The sequence below is a fragment of the Adiantum capillus-veneris genome, chromosome 7 (genome assembly GCF_014529385.1).
Source record: "Adiantum capillus-veneris isolate H3 chromosome 7, ASM1452938v2, whole genome shotgun sequence".
Lineage (NCBI taxonomy): Eukaryota > Viridiplantae > Streptophyta > Polypodiopsida > Polypodiales > Pteridaceae > Adiantum > Adiantum capillus-veneris.
Genome location: NC_140937.1, coordinates 150,656,834 through 150,677,950, shown reverse-complemented (window position 1 = coordinate 150,677,950; position 21,117 = coordinate 150,656,834). Strand labels below are relative to the sequence as shown.

General features: G+C 44.3%; 1 protein-coding gene across 7 annotated transcripts in view; it reads left to right on the top strand.

Moving 5' to 3' along the window:
• The window catches only part of LOC147454806 (uncharacterized), a 185,805-nt gene that overhangs the window by 53,736 nt on the left and 110,952 nt on the right, over window positions 1–21,117 (top strand). For 6 of the 7 annotated variants that reach the window (XR_015188699.1, XR_015188700.1, XM_086516646.1 and 3 more), the window contains exons 2-5: window positions 6,059–6,339; window positions 6,419–6,569; window positions 6,645–6,786; window positions 14,409–14,571. Coding sequence is in view for 5 of the 7 variants with exons in the window: in XM_086516646.1 (XP_086372772.1) it covers window positions 6,059–6,339; window positions 6,419–6,569; window positions 6,645–6,786; window positions 14,409–14,571 (737 nt within the window). In the remaining 2 variants the exon portion in view is untranslated. The remainder of the gene's footprint in view (window positions 1–6,058; window positions 6,340–6,418; window positions 6,570–6,644; window positions 6,787–14,408; window positions 14,572–21,117) is intronic. The other variant, XM_086516645.1, reaches the window with a different exon arrangement.

Sequence of the window (21,117 nt, the reverse complement as noted above, 5' to 3'; positions counted from 1 at the left end):
TTCTAACTGGGCTCCCTTTGGGACCTTAATCTGTTCCAAGTTAGCCACTGCTTCCAAGAAGGCTCCATCAATGTTAGATAACAGGGAAGTTGGTTTGCTCTGAGCAATTTTGAAGGACTCGTCCTTTGGGTCAGGTAGACCAGATTGAGGAAGTGGGGACTGGCGAGGTGGACCTGTGGGCAGACTGAGACCAAGAGCTGCTCTTTGTGCCCGAGTAAGGACACCAGCAGTCTCCTCCACTTGCAGTGGCTTAACCACATGAGTAGTAGGTGATGGTTGAGGCACGGTGTTCACAGTAATCAAGTTTATCTTTGGGAAGGTGAATTCTTGCTGGTTTTGAGTCGAGCTTGAAGACGTGGCTGCCCTTTGCGTGGGACAATCCTTATTGTAGTGATCCTTCGAATCAGGGTAATGACGACAAGGAGGGGACCCCTCAGGTAAAGGACACTTGCTTTGATAATGCCCATATTCTCCGCATCTGTAGCAGAGTATGGGCGGATTGGAAGGACGAAACGTGGGACGAGGTGGTTGCTGCATGGAGTTGGAGGCTGAAGTGTAGAAGCTCTGAGGGGTTGAGGTGGCATTAGCATTATAAAAACTTTGAGTCAGGAAAGTACTTGACATACCTTGGACAGCAGGGGTATTGAACAAAGGTGGCATGTAGTTGGGATGGCCGTAGTGGGAAACCATGTTGGATGATGGTGCTAACCTCTGTTGGAGTGTAGGACCAAGACTTTGCTGTATTTTGTGCAATCCCTTTATATAGTAGCAATCCTCATCTTCATGACCGGATTTTTCGCAGAAGTGGCAATAAGAGCGAAGGGGATAGTCCTGTGGAGGGTGTCCTGGAGAGCGGCATGAACTACACCATACCATAGCGTTAGTCTCCTGCTGAGAACTGAGCTCTTCTAACTCTCTTTTAAGTTGATCATAAGCCTCTTGATGTGGATGCTTCTCCTGTCTGAGAGAGAAGGATCTCTCTTCTTGAAGGGCCCGTTGTAACTCTAGGGCTTCCAGTTCCCTTCGTAAAGAAGTTAAGGGGTCTGATGGACTGTCCACGAGTACAGGGGCAGTATCTAACCGAGGAGAGTCAACGAGCTGCATTCTTGCTCCCTCTATTCTTGTAGCAGTAGCAACAAAGTCCTCCAGAGTGGCTTCAGGACGGAGACTTTCTTTGAGCTTTTGTTGAGAAGTCTTAGGCAGAGCCTTCTCTACCCACTTCTTCACGATGAATTCCCCTGGTTGCTGAGGCAGCTTGGCGACCAGGGACTTTGTTCTGGTCATGAGCTCTGCAAATGTCTCCTTGGACTGGAGCAACACGTTGGCCAACGCATCTAGAATCTTCTCTTGATAATCCCCTGGTCGGAAAGCTTCACAGAACTGCTGTCTTAACATGGTCCAAGTAGTAAAGTGGTTTTCAACAATCTGACTTTACCATTTATCTGAAAGACCATCCAAGGTGGACGGGAAGAGCAATAGGTATGCGTGTTCTCGTTGAGGCCACGACCTTTGCAAAGAGAGACAAACCTCCGAGCATGGTCGTCTGCATCGTCTCTTGAGAGACCCTTACAGGTAGGGAACTTGATGTTCACCTTTGCCAGAACACTTGGGAGGTCCTCCATGGCCTCTTGCTCTTGAGTCTGTTGCTCACTAGCTTGCTGTAACAAAATGGGGGAGAGCCTTACCGGAGAAGGTGACCTGGAGGATGTAGAACCGGTCGAAGGAATGGAGGTAGCCGTATGAGTAGGTATGGGTGATGGGGTTAATATGCTTCTACTGGGCACCAATGGTTGATGCCGTCTGTGGTAGTACTTCAGAGGACTCAGTAGTGCACTTTGACGCTCCAATGACGTCCTTGTATGTGTCATGCAGTAACCGCCAACCCCACCAAGCTTTGGGCAAGAAGACCTTCACTTGGCTGAACATTGGTCTAGACTCTACTAGACCAGGGCGAGTGACTAGACCACCTGGTCTCGACCAGGACGAGGAAGGACTAGACTAGGGACGAGGCGGAGTAGACCAGGACGAGGAAGGACTAGTCTAGTCCTTCCTCGACCAGGACGAGGAAGGACTAGACTAGGGACGAGGCGGACTAGACCAGGACGAGGACTGGGTGGACCAGACTGGGTGGACCAGGGCGAGAGAGGACCAGACCAGCAAGGGGAGAGACTAGACCAGCTAGATTAAGCTGTCAAGGGTGAAACTGGACCAGACCAACAGGCTGCACAGGCGAAGCCAAGAAAACCAGCTACTCAACAGAGTGAGACTTCAGTTGAGGTCCCACCGTGATCGCCAAAATGAGAGCACTTGTAGCGCGGATAATGTGTCTTGCTCTCTACAGTGTGGGTGCCCCTCAGTGCAATGTGCGTGGCAATCTCACTCAAACAAATGGAAACTCACTCAAACAGAATGAAACACAGAAACAATGGATAACAACAGAACAACAGAGACAACAGTGGACCAGAACATGTGGACTCGACTATCTCAAAGAACCATGTACAGACTCTAGCGTGGCAGCTGCAGCCTAGGACTCACAGGTACAAATGGGGTGTCTAGGCTCAGATGTGCAGGGTGAGTGGCGAGCTGCTCTGTGTAAGACTCGCTACCAAACCGACGACCAGACCATCCATGAAAGATAATGATAATGACCCAACGGCTACTACTCATAGATACAATCATAAAGAGCCACCAACGGCTCATAAATGTGAGTCAGCTAAGTGTGACCTGGCCACATGTCCACTAGGCCACCATCCGTATCCTTGCCACGTGTCACTGCCCAGAGTGTCCGTCCGGTGTGAACGTCTAGACCAGACCAACTGTACTAACACTAACTGTGTCCTGTGAAAGTGACACTGTAGCCTGCTACAGGTCCACAAACATCACTATGCACAAGCTGCAACCTGCATGTGGCCCGAACTGAACCATCCTTTGGAAACTTAGAACGCTGTATCTTACCCAAAATACAGCCTTCACAAACATGTTTGACAGGTGTTTCAAGAGGCAGCAAAGAAGCAACCATGTCAGATTTCTGCAAACGCAGCAAACTGGCAAAATTAAGATGACCAAAACGTGCATGCCAAAGTTTTGCATATGAAATAGCCTTTGAATGTGCAACAGCATTTGCAAAATTTTGTCCACACTTGTCATACAAAGTGAGCTTATATAGCCCACGGCACAAAAGGCCAGATGCAACAATTTCATCACCAAAACTGAGATCATGAACTGTACATCTGTCATCCACAAATTTGACTACAAGTCCAAGTCTAGCAAGTGCGGATACAGACAAGAGATTCTTCTATATCCCAGGTACATAAAGTGCATCAACAAGTGTGAAGGAGCTGCCATTAGTAGCAGTAAGCACAATCTTTCCAATTCCCTGAACTGGATAAGAGGCATTGTTTGCACAAGTGGCTGAATTCCCATGAGGGACAGACTCGAGAGAGGTAAACAATTCACGATGTGAGGTAATGTGCTTTGTAGCACCATTGTTGAAATACCACACATGTGAATCTGCAGCAACTGACAAGCATGCATCATGGACAACAGGATTGTAAGTGCACTCTGCGCTAAAAGCCCATTCTGCATCAACATCAGCAACACAGTCTCCTTTCACAGAAGACTCAACAATGGTTGCATTTGTAGTGGAACCAGCATTTGCAGTGGAACCACCCTCTTTCTTCTTAGCCTCTTTGGCCTTCAACTTAGGACACGACTTAATCAAGTGATCATTAGCTTTACAATAATGGCAACGCATCTTCTTTTTGTCCTTATCACCAGAATTGCCAGACGAAGTGCTGCCAGCAGAAGCATTAGGAACAAAAGTTTTTCCACTTGCAACAGAACCATAAGAAGTGGCTGCATTACTGTTACCACCCTTTCTTTGAGAAGCGATAAAAGCCTGTTCAACTGCACGTTGTCTAGTCCTGTTTTTTCTGGAAAGCGACTCTTGCAACAGCAATGTGCATAATGCATCAAACTTGACAACTTCTGGATTTCCTTGGGTCATAAGTCTCCAAGTACTAGCAAAAGTCTGGTAAGAATTTGGTAAGGCATCAAGAACAGTCTGCACAAGGGAACTGTCTGAAATGACTTGACGTGCTGAAATGAGTTGCTCATTGATATCCTTGACACTAGCAAGGAAAGTGTCCATATCATCTTTCTCATGCATAATGTTCGACTCCAGCTCTTTACGCAGCAAAGCAATTTTAGCCTCATTGCGACTTGCATAAAGACCAGCCAAAATATCCCAATCCTAAATATCCCAAGCCTGTTTTGCAGATTTTGCTGAACGGATGTGAGGAACAATGGTGCGCTTCACAGACAATGCAATCAATGCATGAGCCTGCGCATCCTTAACATCCCAACAATGTTCCGCCGTAGGCAAAACAACTCTAACAGTTGCAATCCTTGTAGCAAGACCTGCAACATCCTCAACATCGCCTACATCCTCAGAATCAGGACGTACATCAATGCACTGCACAATGTTCCAGACACCCTTTGACACAAGAACATGTTGCATCATATAAGCCCACATAGGATAGTTGTCCCCATCCAACCTGTCCTCAGCAGCAAACATCTTGAACACATCTGTGTTGTTGTTGTCAGCCATGGTAAATGCTGCACCTGATGTAAAAACTGTCCGAAAATAGGAGAAACGGAGCGGGAACAACCTGTGCTATATAGCACAAACCGTAGAAGACTATAAGGCACCTGTCATGCAGAAAAGGGCACTGACAGAAATTCTGCACAAAATGACGAAATAGTCTGTGCAGTACTGCCTGTAGTGGAAACGGAGGCCGAGATGAGCCCAAATCAAAAATCTGAGCAGACCTAGCTCTTAGAGCACTCCCGAAATATTTGTTGACCTGCGACGAACGCTCGCCAAAGCTCACTGAAATCGGAGAAAGTGAGCAGGCGTATACTGGAGCAGATGGCGACTAAGCTCGGGAGGATGCAACCTGCTCTGATACCAATTGTTGGAATTAGGGTTGCAGAGAGAGACACACACAGCTTGGAGAAGACGAAGGAAGCTCAAGGCACACAATGGAGAGTGTATTACTTAGTGGGCAATGGAAAGATAGATAGCCCTAGAGTGATGGGCATATATACAATGCACGGGGGAAAAAACCTCCTAAAGAGGGAAAAAATGCCCCGGCGGTCCTAGTGTGTTCACACACATCGCTACCACATGTATATGGTAACAGTTGATTTTCTCGACGAGCCCTATGCAGTGATGTGAATGGATTTTGATTCCAACAATATTGCAAAATTAGGATTTTCAGCAGCGAATTAGGGTTTTTGCAACATGTGTCAAAATTATGTTTTGGGCGCTTTTTGTAGACAATAGGCAAGAGGATGGAGGAAGATCAAGTTACAAGCATGGGAGATGGGAAAGCAACGAGAAGAACCACTTGTTTGAATTTTTTAATAGTGTTTGAGGATACAGTTTGGGAATTGTTTGAACTAAATCAAATCTTGTTTGAACCTGTTTGACCTTGTTTTGGTGCCGATTGAATTTGTTTGACTCTGGTTGCAATGCTGTTTGATGACCTCTACGAGGCAGACTACAGTTTGGGGAGCGTTTAATTGGAACCTCTAAATGACGCAGGCTGCGGTCTGGGGAGCGTTTAGTTGTAATTGGAAACCTTTGAACGTTACAGCCCATCTGCAATAGAGAGGAGTTTTTCTAACAAGGCATATGGTGAGGTGCTTACCTTAAGGGCCGTTGCTCTCCGAAGGGGCATTCCACCGGTTGGAAGTGCTTTCCTTTCCAAGTTCGGTGATTGCAAGTCTTTGCTGCACTTTTCTGCTTATCAAGTTGTGCCAGCGGGTTTCACCTTTAATTGTGTTGTGTACACTGATACTTACTTGGAAGGATCGCTTTCGGATTTATTCGCAGAATAATAGGCATGAAATTTTAAGATTATTTTCAAGCAACATCGGCTGCAGATTTTTCACACCACCGTTGACCCAGATGGGCTCATGAGTGGCATGAATTTTGATTGCTAGAGTGTGTTAGTGTTTTTGATAGTCTTCACATTATTTGCTCTTTTGACAGGGTATCGCAGTTTGAAAGGTCGAGCTGGTCATACTGCCACCGTGGTTGGCAAGGATATTTACATCCTTGGTGGTAGAAATGGTAATGAGTTTTTCAATGATATGTGGGTGTTTGATACGGAGGCTGAGCAATGGAAACTTCTGCAATCAAAAACTCCCTTCTCCCCTCGAGCTTACCACACATGCACCCTCGTCAATGATCAAGAGTTGTGGGTTATAGGCGGAAGTGACCCAAAGACAATGCATTCGGATGTGCATGTCTTTGATACTGTATCATTGGAGGTATATCATTATCATTTTTGTAATCGTGTTTTCTGTTTAGTTTTCATGCTGCATCTATGAAGATTGGTACCGTCATCAGTGGTCCAATCCAAGCACACCATCAATGAAGCCGCGAGGCACTCATTCAGCAGTTTTACACCCCGCAAAAAAGAATGCCATCCTGATTTATGGAGGCTATGGAGGGTCCAAGTCGTCGTGCTGGCTGAATGATCTTATTGTTTTTCAAACAGGTGAGATTTGGTTATGTATTGAAGCGCTTAGATTTCTGTTTGCTCGCTACTTGTTAACGAGATACAATTATGTAGACACACTAGATTGTGAAGATCTAAAACCAGAAGGGGCACGACCGTTGGGGCGAGGTTATCACACCTTGACAGCTTTTGGAACTTGTGTTGCTCTTTTTGGTGGAAAGGCAGAAGGTGGCATTATAAATGAAGATACATTGAGGTGAGACACTGCTTGTAGTTAAGGATGTAAAGCCAAGATAAAGTATTCTGAGGTTTAAAGGCATTCACATTGTAGGAATGAGATTGAAGATTTAAATTGTGGGTTTGAATTTTCATGCTCATACTATACTTGTCTGCTTATTTTTGTAGATTGAGTTGACATCGAAGCACATGCCCCTGGCATAGGTGGCCTCTTTTTTTCTCTCGTGTTAAAACCATTGTTCTATTACATGTACATCTTAGGCACCAGGCATGGCCATTAAGGAAGGGCTTCCTATAGATGTTCTCTATTCTCTGATGTGTCCACATCTTATTAGTTTCTCTTTAAGTCCAAGAATAATAAGTCCGCCTCTTTCTACATCAGTTTGTAAAGTGGAAGGAAGGACTATGTTGAGTAGTTCCATGAATGTGGAAGTCCTCTTAACTATAACTTTGTCAAAAATAATTCTCTTTGGTGGAAGCTTGCAAAGTTCACTGTAGATGTCACGATTGTGACTATGCTACATTATTACATCTAGTCCTAGTTGCAGATATGAGAAGTGACATGCCAAGGAGGACCCCTTCTCTTGGATGGTCACGATTCTTTGCTCTAGAGACATGCCTCTTCGCCAAAAGCCACACTCCTTCGACGACCGGTCACACCCTTTCACCCAATGGTTGCAGCTCTTCGTCCAAAGAATGTGTCTTTACATCTAAAGTCATGTCTCTTCATCGTGAGATGTGTCTTTTCATTTGTGACTCTTCGTCTCCTATATAACGATCCTATTGTACTCAGTTTTCATTCAATTCAAACACTCAACACACACATTCAGTCACTTGAGTCTTTGTCTCTAGTTTCGCTCTTAGTTTAGTTTTTATCTGTCATAAAATCTAATATCTAACCAACCCAAATGATTTTCTCATATTAAACTGATCATTTAATGTGGGAGAATAGACGGGAACAAGGGTTAGAATATGGACATGTGCTTATGGGTCTATCTCAACACGGGGCCAATGGTAAAGGGGTGCAAATGAAAGATGATCTGTCAAAGAGCAAGGCTAGCCAATGGAGCTTAAAGACCTTAGGGTTAGCTTCTTTGAAGACCTCCAAAGGTTAGTGTTAAAAGTCCTTTGACCTTAGGTAAGCTAGGGCCGAGTTTGAGGTGGGAACCCTGCCCAAGCTTGAGGTGCTTGTCATCTTGATGATTAAGGTGCTTGAGGTGCTTGTCGTGCTTGTTGACTAAGATGCTTGAGGTGCTTGCCGACTAGGGAGCTTGAAGTGCTTGTGGGAACACTACCCAAGCTTGAGGTGCTTTGTCGTGCTTGCTGACTAAGGTGCTTGTGTTCCAAAAGTCTACATACTTCCTACTCATGAGGGGGCGAGCCATAAAGCTAGGGGATGAGAGAGCACACACACACATACGCACACAAGGTAAGCCGAAGCCTCAAGAGGCAGCAAGGACACATGTCAAGCCCCTACCCATGTTGCCCTCATGGTGTGCCTAAAGCCTATTGGTTGGCCTCCCAATGGGTCCAATGATAAATTAGTTAATTTAATTAATTATTTTTGCATTTATCAAGTCCTCTCTCTCAAAGGGGAAAGCACTTGTCCCAAGCCTACCCTTGTTGCTTGATATACCTCTTGCATGTGATTGGCTAGGCCTGGAGGGGTCCAATGAGCTTCAAACATGAGCTACAAGGGGGGGTCGACCAAATTAAGAAGGGGGCTGCTTGGGGGGTATACTCTCTTTCACATATACACACACACTCTCATTGTGTGAAGTGCAAAGTGCAAGAGCTCCTTCTCCTTCTCCAAGCTAGTAGAGAATTTGAGAGCCTACATCAACACTCTTGGCTATGGAATGAAAATCCAACCAAGAGCTATGCTTCAATGCTTAAGCTTCCCATCTTCTCCATTTTCATTACTATGATATTATGTATGCTAGTAAGAAAAGTGATGATAAGTGAGGAACTATTTCTTTCTCCTATGAATGTTTCTTCTTCCTCTTCCCTACCCTCATTCCCCGTTAGCTCTCTACACCTTCGAAGGTGTTTGAGGCCTTGGGACTGAGGCTTGGGATAGTTAGTGCTTTTTACAAAGTTTATGTTATGCTCGTGATGCATGAAGCTTTCCATCTTCATTGCATCACCTAGGTCACAAGGAACACAAAGATTGTATTGTACCAAGTCTCTCTTGATGGGAGAATCTATAATACAAATGCCTATTGGAGGGGGGACCGGCTCCACATAAATCCGGTCCTCAATTGTTGTCAAGTTCTCTCTCCTGCAAAAGTATTGTTTATGCCAAGTTAACTAACTACTATGATTATATTGCTACCGTCAATTAAGTTCGCCCTCTATGCTCTCAAAGTAGTCTCACAAAAATGTTCTCTCTAATTCTCTTAATTCCACTATTCTCAAAGCTCATAGGCCATTTCCATTACATTATCTAAGTTTAGCTATGAATAAACACACATAGTAAGAGTGTTCTTCATAGTGGTATCAGAGCAATTTTTTTTTCTCGGGCCTCTAGACTTGGTGTTGACTTAGCCTCGTTGGTACTCTACCCACTCGGAACCCTCTACCTTGTGTATTGTATGGCAGCAGAAGAAGATGGAATGCAATTTTTCTCCTGATGGTAGTAGGTAACATTGGTATTTGCTTATTACCTTTTAATAACTATATTGTACAAGTGATGTGTGTGTGTTGCGTACCCGGAGAACCTTGTGCACCCTTTCATCGGACACTTCAAAGCCCGAGCCCGAGGTTATCATAACTCCCGATTCCCCAACTCCAGAACCCAAACTTGTTCCAGACATCTGTTCCAGACAGAGAACTTGCTTCTGCACCTAATCGAGTTCCTACTCCCTTCATTATTCTCTTTGAGGAGCAACCATGCTGACTTCTTAGGATGGAGAAGGCCAATAAGAGGATTCCCTTGCTCTTATTAAGGAGCAGATGGCCGTACTTTCAACAAGCCTCGCATCACTTCACACCAGCTTGGATTAGATGCAGACGCAAAACACTTCTTGGAGTCGTCCTACTACTTCTCGGACGACTAATGCTGCTTCACCACCTCTTTCGAAGCTTTTGTGGACGAACAAGAAGAGATGGGTCCAAGTGATTAGGTAGACAACTGTGAACTCCAATTACTCCATAAAATTTTAATGCTACACATAAGAAGAAATTGGATGCTAAATTGTGTGAGTCCTTTGATGGTCGCCGCGATAAGCACGTACTGGACCAATGGCTATTCAAAATGGAGGTCTACTTGTCCATTACGGACTTAGGAGAGAGTAAAAAGGTTGCACTTGCTAGTTCTTTGGTGGAAAAGATGGTTTGTAACTTTGCTGACGGTAAATACACACCTTCTTGGGATAAATTCCGGTGCGCTATCCGCAACGGGTTCGAACCTGCCAATGCGGATTTCATGCCCGGTCCTCTCTTGGCCGCCCGAGCTAGATTGGTTCCTTGGCCGCGTACATCACAGAGTTTCAGAAATTAACTTTGGAGGTAGTTTTTGGACCAAAAAAAAAGATTAAAGATTTCTAGAGAACATGTGACTAGCCTTTTAGTATTTGATATGTCCAATGTTCAAGAAAGGGTGATATTTTTGAATGAGGTAATGAATAAAAGTGACATTTTGAAACTTTTGAAACTTCTTGAAAATCGAACTCAGAAGAAATTGGTATTTCAAAATTTACTAAAAGATATGGCTTTATTGGTCCAACCTTCTCAAATGCAAGAAGTTTGTGACACAATGGAGAATCTTAGCCTCTTTGATAAACTACATAGTTTCATTGACGGGCTTGAACCAACCCTGAAGGAGGATGTGCACAAGTACAACGCTACGACTTTAGATGTTGCAACTGCCTATGTGGAACGTCTTGGCAATAATTGGCATCCTAAACGGAACTTTCTCCCTTCTCCCTGGTGAGCGATCTTTAGACAACTCTCGCTTTTCACAGTGTGATCGCAGAGAATGCTATAGCCAAAGTCACTAGCAACAATCTTAGTTCAGGCAACAAGCAATGGTACCTTGTTCAACTTCAAGGTTCTACTCTCAAGATCGACAATCTCAAAGCACATCTCCTTCCAATGTTCCACTTGATCGTGGTAAAGGACATGATTTTTCTCAAGATCAACGTTCCAATACTTAGTAAGGCTCTTTGTCAAATGCTTCTTCGACTTCAAAGAAGGATGGATTATGTACAATTTGTGCCCTAGAAAGTGGATCTCTTCTAAGAAGAAATTACTTTTCTTGGCATTGATGAGCAACTTGCTACTGCGTAACTCTTCGAATGCAATGGTCAAATGATGCCTATGCTTCTCTTCATTCTTCGAATAGACTATCATGTCATCAAAGAATGTGACAACAAACTTTTGATGTGCACGGAAAATCCTATCCATCATCCTATTGAACATAGCAAGAGCATTTGTAAGACCAATGGCATGGCTAAAAACTTATATAGACAAAATGTTGTTCCAAATGCAGCAATTTTCAGCCGGATAGATCTTAAGAGTGGATACCATCATAATCGTGTTTGGCCAGAGGATGTGCACAGCAATCTCCTAGCGATCAAGAATATTATCAATCCTTGTGCACATTCTCTGGCCGAACACGAATTTGATGGTATCCACTCTTAACATCTATCCTGCTAAGAATTGTCGGACCCTCCCAAGTGATCAAGAATATCATCAATCCTTGAAATACGAAATCTATTCTTGATGGTATTCTTATTCAACACACTGTAATCAATACATATGTGCCAAGAGCCATCTTTCTTCCACACTAAGACCACTGGAGAGCAAAATGGTGTGAACTAGGTTGAATCAACCCTTTTTCTAATAGCTCCTCTACTTGGCTCATAATCTCTTTCTCCGGGGTCACCGCACTAACTCTGTATAGAGGCCTATTTGGTGGGCTAAAATGTGGCACCAAATCTATCGCATGATCGCCAGACCTCTTTGGCGGTAATTGAGACGGTAATGAATAAAAAAACAGTCACTAGACTCTCGCAAAAAAGCTAACCTTTTTTTTAATCTAGCAAAGATAAATTTGACTCACAATTATTTCAAACTCACATGCAAAAATCAAGTATGCAAAAAGATGATTTTTAATTACCGAAGTGATGGCAGAAGCTGATACAATAGGGACAGACTCTCCTTTTAGCTTTACATCCAAGATGTGAGTTTTGCCTCTATGTTGCAAGGGGATCTTTTTGTTGAAGACATCCAGCACTCCATGTACATGGAACATCCATGGGATTCCCAACAAAGCATCAAACCCTTACAAAAGCATGATATAAAACTCTTCTGTCTCCACATACAACTGAACGTGCAGAGGCAGCTTTCCAATGATGGGAGCTACACTCTCTGAATTTCGAGGACATGGAAAACCTCAATTGTGTACCCCATCTCTTCAGCTTTAATACCCAACTTGATAGCCACCTTTGGTAAGAGAAAGTTTGCCTTTGCACCTTGATCAAAGAAAATAAGCGCTGTTCGATCCTTTGACTTTACCCCACGTTTTGTATAGCTCACTAGAATCAGAGTTTGTCCTATCCCCCACCATATCTGGGCACTAAACCGGCCGTGGGTTAGGGCTTCTTTCCTTTCCTGTCCTCTTTGTCATATGAGTCAGCGGGCCTTTTCTTCTTTCGACAGTCTGCAGCAAAGCAACCTGGCTGCTCGCAAATAAAGGATTCACTCTCAGCCATTAAAGCCTTCTATTCCTTGACGGACTTACGCACAGAAGGCTTTTTCTGTTTCTTGTCCTGTCCTCCAGAAGTCTCGGCTGAGTCTTTAGCTTTTGCTACTTTTCGTGACCCTTGGGAAGCTTCAAGAGTCGCTTTTGCAAAATACTTCTTTGCTGAATTTTTCTTTGATTGACCCCCTTTCACATTGCCTTGGAATCCATTGTCTTCTCCTCTCAACAAGGAGTTACCAGTGTTGGAAACCTTTGTTAGTTGAGTAGTGCAGATGTTAAGACCAGAGTCCTCAGGGATTCTCCAACTCACAAAACGAAATGGGTTATTTTTGGGTTTTGGGATCTTGGCCATTAACAAAAAAATGTTGAATGGGGTTTTGATTTCAGGTTGTACCTAGTGCTTACATATTGTCACGAGGCGGGGACCACGTGCCAATAGAAAAGAATAGACTGAACAGACTTTTAGTACTTCAATAACAACTGAATTGAAAGAGAGAGAGGACACGCAACACGGAGTGGCGAAATTCCACCCCAGAGAGTATTGGCCTCAAACCTTGGTGCCCCTTTCGGTATTTCTTTATATTGCATCATCAAAGTACAAGCCGGTACCAAGACTCTGCACCTTCTCTAGGAAGCATGCCAGAGAATGAGCCCTAGCCTCATATTTAAAGGCCCTTGGCCTAAAAAGGAATTATTGTGAAAAGCCTTCAAAACAAAAGCTTCTGGCCCAAAAGCAAAGCCAAAAAGCTGCCAGCGTAAATCACGGAAATCCGTACAGCCTGCCACGTCATCAGCCAGTTCAAAACCTCCCTACTGCCCTTAGGGTTAGGGTTTCCAGAATTAGGGTTTCAGCATTTAGGGTTTTTGGCAAAAATTAGGGTTAGGGTTTCTGCTCTCGGGCAACCACGTCATCACTTTGTGACACTTCTTCTGTTACTTGTTCTTCTTAGGGTTCAGGCCCCTCGGCCGATAGCTCCGTTCTTGAGTAGGTCGACACATCAGCAGTTTGTTTCACATATACTGGCTACAAGTCCTTAGAACTGCGTATAACTTTATGTCAGTGCTTTGCGCAAAACTATGTTTGATTTTCAGCTGCTCAAAACTTGCGTGGTGGTTTGTCTGCTGCTAATATTCGAAATTGAAAACCCAGCCAATTGCATTCCAAGGTAAAAAATGACCGTGCAAAAATCGAATTCAGGTTTTGAAAACCTGTGGGAGGCTCATAGAAATTTTGAATTCCCAGAAATGGGGTTTCTGAGAAGTATGGTTGAGACTGCCTTGTAGTACCTTGAGTATGCCCATTTAGAGAAATGTAGTGGACTGGCACGTAGTAGGCAGACAGTAGAGAATTGTGGAGACTTCAGAACATACTTAAACTGCAAACACTTCACTTGAAAGGACACCTTCAAAAGGCAAGAGAGGTGGAGTTCCTTGCCTAGATAAGTTGGCATGGAAGGTAGGCGCCCATGGCAGTTTTTCTTTTTTCAACGTCCAAGTCTCATGTCAGCATTCTGTGATAGATGGTGTAAGGAGGTGTGCTATTGTCTCCTATGTGGGCAACACTTGTGATGTTTCGAACATGCAATGACAGTTGTTTGTCATACAGGATTTATCAATGTGTAGATATGAAGTTTAGCATGTTTTGAAAAAACTGTGTAGTCCTTGAATGTACGTGCATATATAGTTAAGCTAGTTGTAAGCGTAATCATTATTTTGTATGTGTACATGCATATGTCTATGTTCCACAATTAGGTAAGCATGCAGGCATATTCTTTCTAGCTGTGTGTTATCCCTTTATGATAATGTCTGTTGTGTAACTAAGAAATATTGTCTAAATAAATTTGATGTTTTTCAAAAATCTTACTAAGAAAGTTGCAAAGTTTTACTGGAAGCTCAAATTTTTAAAAAGTTGACAACATTTTGTATTTTTGCAGCATCTATGATGCTGTGGCAAACAAGTGGAGCATGGTGCCTGTTAAAGGAGAGTCTCCGAGTCCTCGTTCTAATCATGCAGCAACCCTAGCAAATGCTGGAATGATTATAATTCATGGTGGACGCCATGGATCTTTGCGGTTGAATGATTTCTATATTTTGAAGGTATGCAAATTTCGGATTCTTTCTAAAGAATATTGCAAATGGCTGCCTTAGAAACTTTTACACGATATACATTTTTGGACATACCAAAACATTTTTTTGGTCTTTTTTTTTTTTTTTTTTGAACCAGCATTTTTTATTTTGAATGTAAGGGACAAAAGAGTTGGAAGTACAAACTGCTTACCTTGAGAACTTGCTGTGGTTCCCCTTAGACCATAGGCTGAGTCTCTATATCTAAGCAGTCAATCCTTAAGCACTATGTGAGTACTCGTAGAGGTTATGATTATCCATTGGTATATGACAAACTCTGACCAAACACTAAATAGATGACAAGCAGTTTTCCTTGTTAGTACACTGGCTCCAAATGTAGGCATTTCTGGGATTCATGCCAAAGAAAGTCACCTTGTTGATACGGAAATTGTAGATCATGCCTTGATTGTTTGGCACAATAGGTATTGTCTTTGGACATGTGAGACTGCTGGGGAAAGATGACAACACAAACAAAGAAATATAGCACGTATGTGCATTCTTAATTGTTGTTGATATCACCCATTTTGTTAGTCTTGCAGATGTGACTCGGCAAAAGCAATACAAGCACATAAAGCATCGTAAGAAAATGGACATCATACAACTCTCAGCCATAGAGCCAAAATGGGATAGTTCTGAATTCTAGGAGCTAGCAACATCCGGGCCTTGCTTCTACCACAAGGTCGGTGTCCCATACTACCAACCCACACCAATTTGAGGGTGCAGGTGGACCTGCCTGGATTTAGAGTCAACGTGTGATTATCACACCATAGTTACCGGGGAACGCCACCTTGTGGGCTGGGAACGCCGGAACGCCGTTCTGGAGGGGTTTCATGGCCTAGAACGGCCAGACTTTCCGGACAGGCATTTGGTACCAGAACGGTCTGGAACGGCTCGGAAGGGCAGATTTTTAGATTTATGTGCTTTATCTTGTGAGGCTCCCCCTTATTAAACGCCCTTCCCCCCACCCCTTACCTTCACAATGCACACAAGCTTTTCAAGGGCCAAAGCTCAAGCTCTACCCTCTCGAGTCTCAAGTCTTGAATCTCAAGCTCTAGCCTCGTCAGTCTAGACTCTAGACTCTAGAGTCGACAAGGCTCTCTCTCTCTCTCTCTCTCTCTCTCTCTCTCTCTCTCTCTCTCTCTCTCTCTCTCTCTCTCTGGCTCAGGGCGAGGGCGAGCAGGCTCTTGGCGAGGATCGCGGGTGAAGGCGAGCTGACTGAGGCAAGGGCGAGCAGTCGCGTTGCCAACCTGCTGGACGAGGGACGAGGGGGCGAGCTCTCTCTTTGTTGGATGAGGGTCCGCTGAACCTGATCAAGGACAAGCTGCTAGGCTTGGGCAAGCTGCTGGTCCTGTGTCAAGAGGGCGGGACGAGACCAGCCTGCCAGGGCTAGGGGCGAGGAGTCAGCCAGGACGAGGGCGAGTACTTGGTGACTAGGGCGAGGCCAACCAGGGCGGAGGCGAGACCTCCGCTGATGGACCAACCAGTCGAGGATGGTGATGCAAGTGGCTTCACCACCCCACAAAAAATGAAAGCGACTTTCAAGCGGAGGAATAGAGATAGTATACTCTCGCCAAGCTCACTGCGAGCAGGGAAACCCGTCAGAGTCCAAGATGATTTAATGATGGAAAGGGTTCAAGTGATGATTAAATATGAGCTCAGCTTTATGAGAGATGACATCAGGAAAGAGATGTACGCAAACGCAGATAGTTATAAGAATTCTATGTATGCAGATATGAGGAAAGAATTAGATAAAGCGATGCTTGGTAGGCATGATGAGATGTATTTATCTATGAAAGGGGAGATGCAGGCTCTAATGCGTGCATAAGTGAATGTAATGGAAAAGATTATGCAGAAAAAGTGGGATGAGGCAATTACAAGCTTTGAATCTTGGAAAACCAATATGGAAAAATGCATGAAGGAAAAAGATGCAGTGATTGCAGAGCTTAAAGGGGAACTTGCAGCTTGCAAAATTATGCCCAAAACAGAAGGGGGAAATCAGCCCTCGATGTTAAAGGAGCTCGAAGATATTAAGGAGCAGGTGAAAACTCTGCGCGAAGGAGAAGAACAAAACTCGAAAGAGGCTTCCTCATGGGCGGAGCGCCTTGTTAAAACACAGGAGAAAGTTGATGAAGCAGAAAAATGGATCGAAGGTGCAAAGAAAAGGAAGGCCCGGATGCCAGAAGCCGCACAAACTTCTACCATCATCAATATGACCATTGACGAGGAACACAGAAAATGTAGAAGACGAAGTGAAGAAACTCTTGCAGCGCATGGGCATCCCGGAAGCTATGCACACAGGTGCTTGGAGAGTAGGAAAGAAGGGAGTGGATGAGAAGGGAAACGTCAAAGAGAAAGCACTTATTTTGCGTTTCCCGAGTTTGGAAACAAGAAAGGAATTCCTGAAGAAGAGACCAGCACTTAAGAAAACTGGAATATTTATGGGGGATGACCTTACTTTAGCACAAATAGCACATATGCAAGAGTTGATGCCAGAGATCAAGGCAGCAAGGGAGAAGGGAAAAATTGCCTTTTACAGAGGAGGGAAAGTAGTGGTTTTGGAAAAACGCACAGCATGATGGTGCGGGACATATGGGACCACACTCCGGATGGCGGCATGGAATTGTAATGGATCATATAGGCTAGATGTGGGTGCCTTTGAAGATAGCTTCAAAGATAGAGACATTGTCTTTTACTCGGAGACACATCAAAAATCTGGACAGTTGATGCCAAGTGTGATTGGCTATTTATGGGAGACAGCTTGTTGGCCAGACGCTAGATCCCAGCATGGAAGTCGAGGTTCAGGAGGGGTAGCAGTCTTATTCAAGGAAGAGTTGCAGCCGCTATTACAGATTGTCCGGAGAGATGACCGGGTGAGATACATGTGGGTGAGACTGAGAGCTGAGACAGGCAGATTCTTATACATTGCTATATGTTACTTTCCCCCTAGCACATCAGTCTATACCTCACCTAGAGGGCAATCCCCTTTCTCTATACTTGATGATGACATATGGGAGTTCTCTAGAGATGGAGATATCATTCTCTTGGGAGACTTTAATGCCAGGACGGCCAACTCCCAAACGGTATTTTATGATACCTCGGAGGAGATGCTTAGAGAGATGGATATATGGGAGATGGGACTTGACAGACACTCACAAGATAAAGAGCACACAGAGTATGGGAGATATCTCATGGAGATGACAACTACGCATGGTCTGGCCATACTTAATGGTCTAGAGATTTTTCCTTCGTCTGGGGGATTCACATGCTTTCCACACAGACATGGGGCCAGTACAGGGGACTATGTCATGACTTCACCGAGCTTCATCTCTCATATTCAAGATCTCAGTGTGGGCCCTAGGCCTGTTGGAGTAGCAGTGGACCATGCTCTCCTGACTTTTTCAGTCTCTTTCCAGTATAGTGTCTCTCAGACACCACGGAGGATTGCACACACACGGTATACTTTTACACCAGAGACGGATTCAGTTTATGTGGAAGAGATTTACAGACGGATGGGGGCAGCCGAGCCTGTATATACAATGGAGGAGATCACCACTTTATTCACGGAGATCTTGCATGGGGCAGCAGCAGAGGCATACCCACACACTCAACCAGATCAGAGAAGACGTTCTGGGAACATGCCTCAGAATAGTTGGTATGATGAGGAGTGCAGAGAGATGAGAGTTCAGATTCAGAGCGAGCTTATACTTGGAGTCATTACATATAGACAGTCTCGGATTGCCCTTCGGCGTTTAGTGCGACGGAAGAAGCGGGCCTTTTTAGCCCAGATGGAACGTGATTTGTATCAGCTCTTTTTGAGCCGAGATTCAGGTGAGGCCTGGCGTCTCTTCCATGAGCACTCACCTCCTCCAGTGATTACCTCTCTCGAGATTTGGGGTCAATATGCAGCATCATTATATACAGTACCTGGGCAACCACCATTACCAGACCATCTAGAGCCATGTCCAGCCACTAGTACCTTCTTTACCACTAAGATGGTGAAGAACGCCATTGACAGGATGAGGACTAGGAGAGCATATGATCATGATGGTTTGGTGGCAGAGCACTTGATACATGCTAGAGATTTACTGTCAGAGGTTCTTGCGCGGTTGTTTAACCGTGTCATGTGTGAGGGACTACCCGAGTCCTGGAGATTATCTACTATTGTACCTCTTTTCAAGGCAGGGGACCCCACGGTACCAAGGAACTACCGTACTATTATGATAGGGCACACATTGGCACGGCTGTATGCATCCATTCTTGAACAGCAACTGAGTAAATGGGCAGAAAATGAGGGCATACGAGCAGCAGGGCAGGCTGGTTTCAGGAGGGGTTTCTCCACTTTGGACCATATTCTTACACTCAGAGCCATTATTGAGGAGGGTCGGGCACATGGGAGACGGATGTATTGTTGCTTTGTGGACTTCCGCAAGGCATTTGACACAGTGCCGAGGTCCAGATTGATGCATAGGCTACTGAAGTTGGGAGTACCCACAGAGATCATATGCGGGATCATGGCTTTATACGGCTCAGTGACTGGCCAGGTACGCACTCCTGAGGGGATTTTTGACATTGTTCATTCCACTATTGGAGTGAAACAGGGGTGTCCTTTGTCCCCTACACTTTTTGGTATGTATGTAGATGAGGTCTCTGACTACATTGACAGAGAGGGTGACAGAGGCGCTCAGTTGGCAGGGACATGGATCCCTTTATTATTATATGCTGATGATATCGTGTTAATGTCAGAGTCGCCAGAGGGCATGCAAAGACATTTGGATGCATTGCACAACTTTGCAGAGGATAGTGGACTGTCTGTGAACCTTGGTAAAACCAAGGTTATGGTGTTTAACACCACACCACAGTGGGTCAAGAGATCGGCACCTACACTCATATATGACCAGGACACTGTGGAGTACAAAGATGAATGTACATATCTGGGGGTGGTATTCACGGGACCGAGGTTTACTCTGAGGAGAGCAGCAGAGACTAGACTATCCAGAGCCTATGCGGCATTAGGAGCGCTAGAGAGGATGTGTTCGCAGGTTCAGTTTCAAGAACCACGAACAAAACTATGGCTCTTTGATACTTTGGTTGCTTCAGCTATGCTTTATGGGGTCCAAGTTTGGGGACCATCTGTGAATCATGAAAGTTGGAGGAACATGGAGAGACCCTTGGTATTTATGATATCCCGGATACTTTCAGTACTTTTTGTACTTGTACTTAAGACATTGTATTAGATTCACCACTTTGTATCTGATGGTCTCATAGGTCATTTTGGCCTTTTGAAGACGTTAATATATCATTTTATTTCATTTCATTTCTCTCTCTCCCCACGTCCCTCCCCCTTTCTCAAGTTCTCAAGTCTATACGACACACGGTTGCCTTAGTAAGGTTGAATGCTCTTCAAATCAAGGTTTTTGTGACTCTTAGAGTCAAAGGACTCTGACACTACTATTATTCAATCACACAGAGCGTAAAATTGCATTATTTGGGTGTTTTTATGTAATGGAAATGGCCTATGAACTTTGAGAGTAGCGAAATTAGGAAATTAGATAAAACACTTCTGTGAGATTAGTTTGTGAGCATAGCGGGTGAACTTAATTGATGGTAGCAACATAAACATGGTACTTAGTTATCTTGGCATGATCAATAGTTTTGTAAGAGAGAGAGTTTAGAGAACATGACAACAATTGAGGACCGGATTCATACGGAGCCGGTCCCCCCTCCAATAGGCATTTGTATTATAGTTTCTTCCATCAAGAGAGACTTGGTACAATATAATATTTGTGTTCCTTGTGACCTAGGTGATGCAATGAAGATGGAAAGTTTTATTCATCACGAGCATAACATAAACTTTTTAGAAAGCATTAACTATCCCAAGCCTCTGTCCCAAGGCCTCAAACACCTTCGAAGGTGGATAGAGCTAGTGGGGAATGAGGGTAGGGACGAGGAAAAAGAATCATTCCATAGGAGAAAGAAATAGTTCCTCACTTATCATCACTCTTCTTGCTAGCATACATAATAGCATAGTAATGAAGATGGAGAAGATGACAAGCTTAAGCATTGAAGCATGGCTCTTGGTTGGATTTGCATTCCATAGCCAAGAGTGTTGGTGTAGGATCTCACTTCTCACAAGCTTGGAGAAGGAGGTGGAGTTCCTCTACTTTCACCAAGTGAGAATCAATCCACAAAATGAGTGTGTGAGAGGTGTATTACCCCCCAGCACATCCCTTGCTTGCTTAGGGCGAGTTCTACTTTTTGCTCATGCCTCAAGCTCATTGGACCCCTCTCCCCCTAGCCAATCATATGCACCATGCATTTCAAGTACATGGGTAGTCTTTGGACAAGTGTCCTCCTTACCCCTTAGAGAGAGAGCTTGAAAATATCTAGATATTTTTTTGAATGGAACTAGAAGCTCATTGGACCACTCTTTAGCCCAGCCAATAGCATTGAAGCACACCATGTGGCTAAGCATATGGAGAGTCTGACATGTGTCTCATGTGCCCCTTGAGAAAAGGGTGC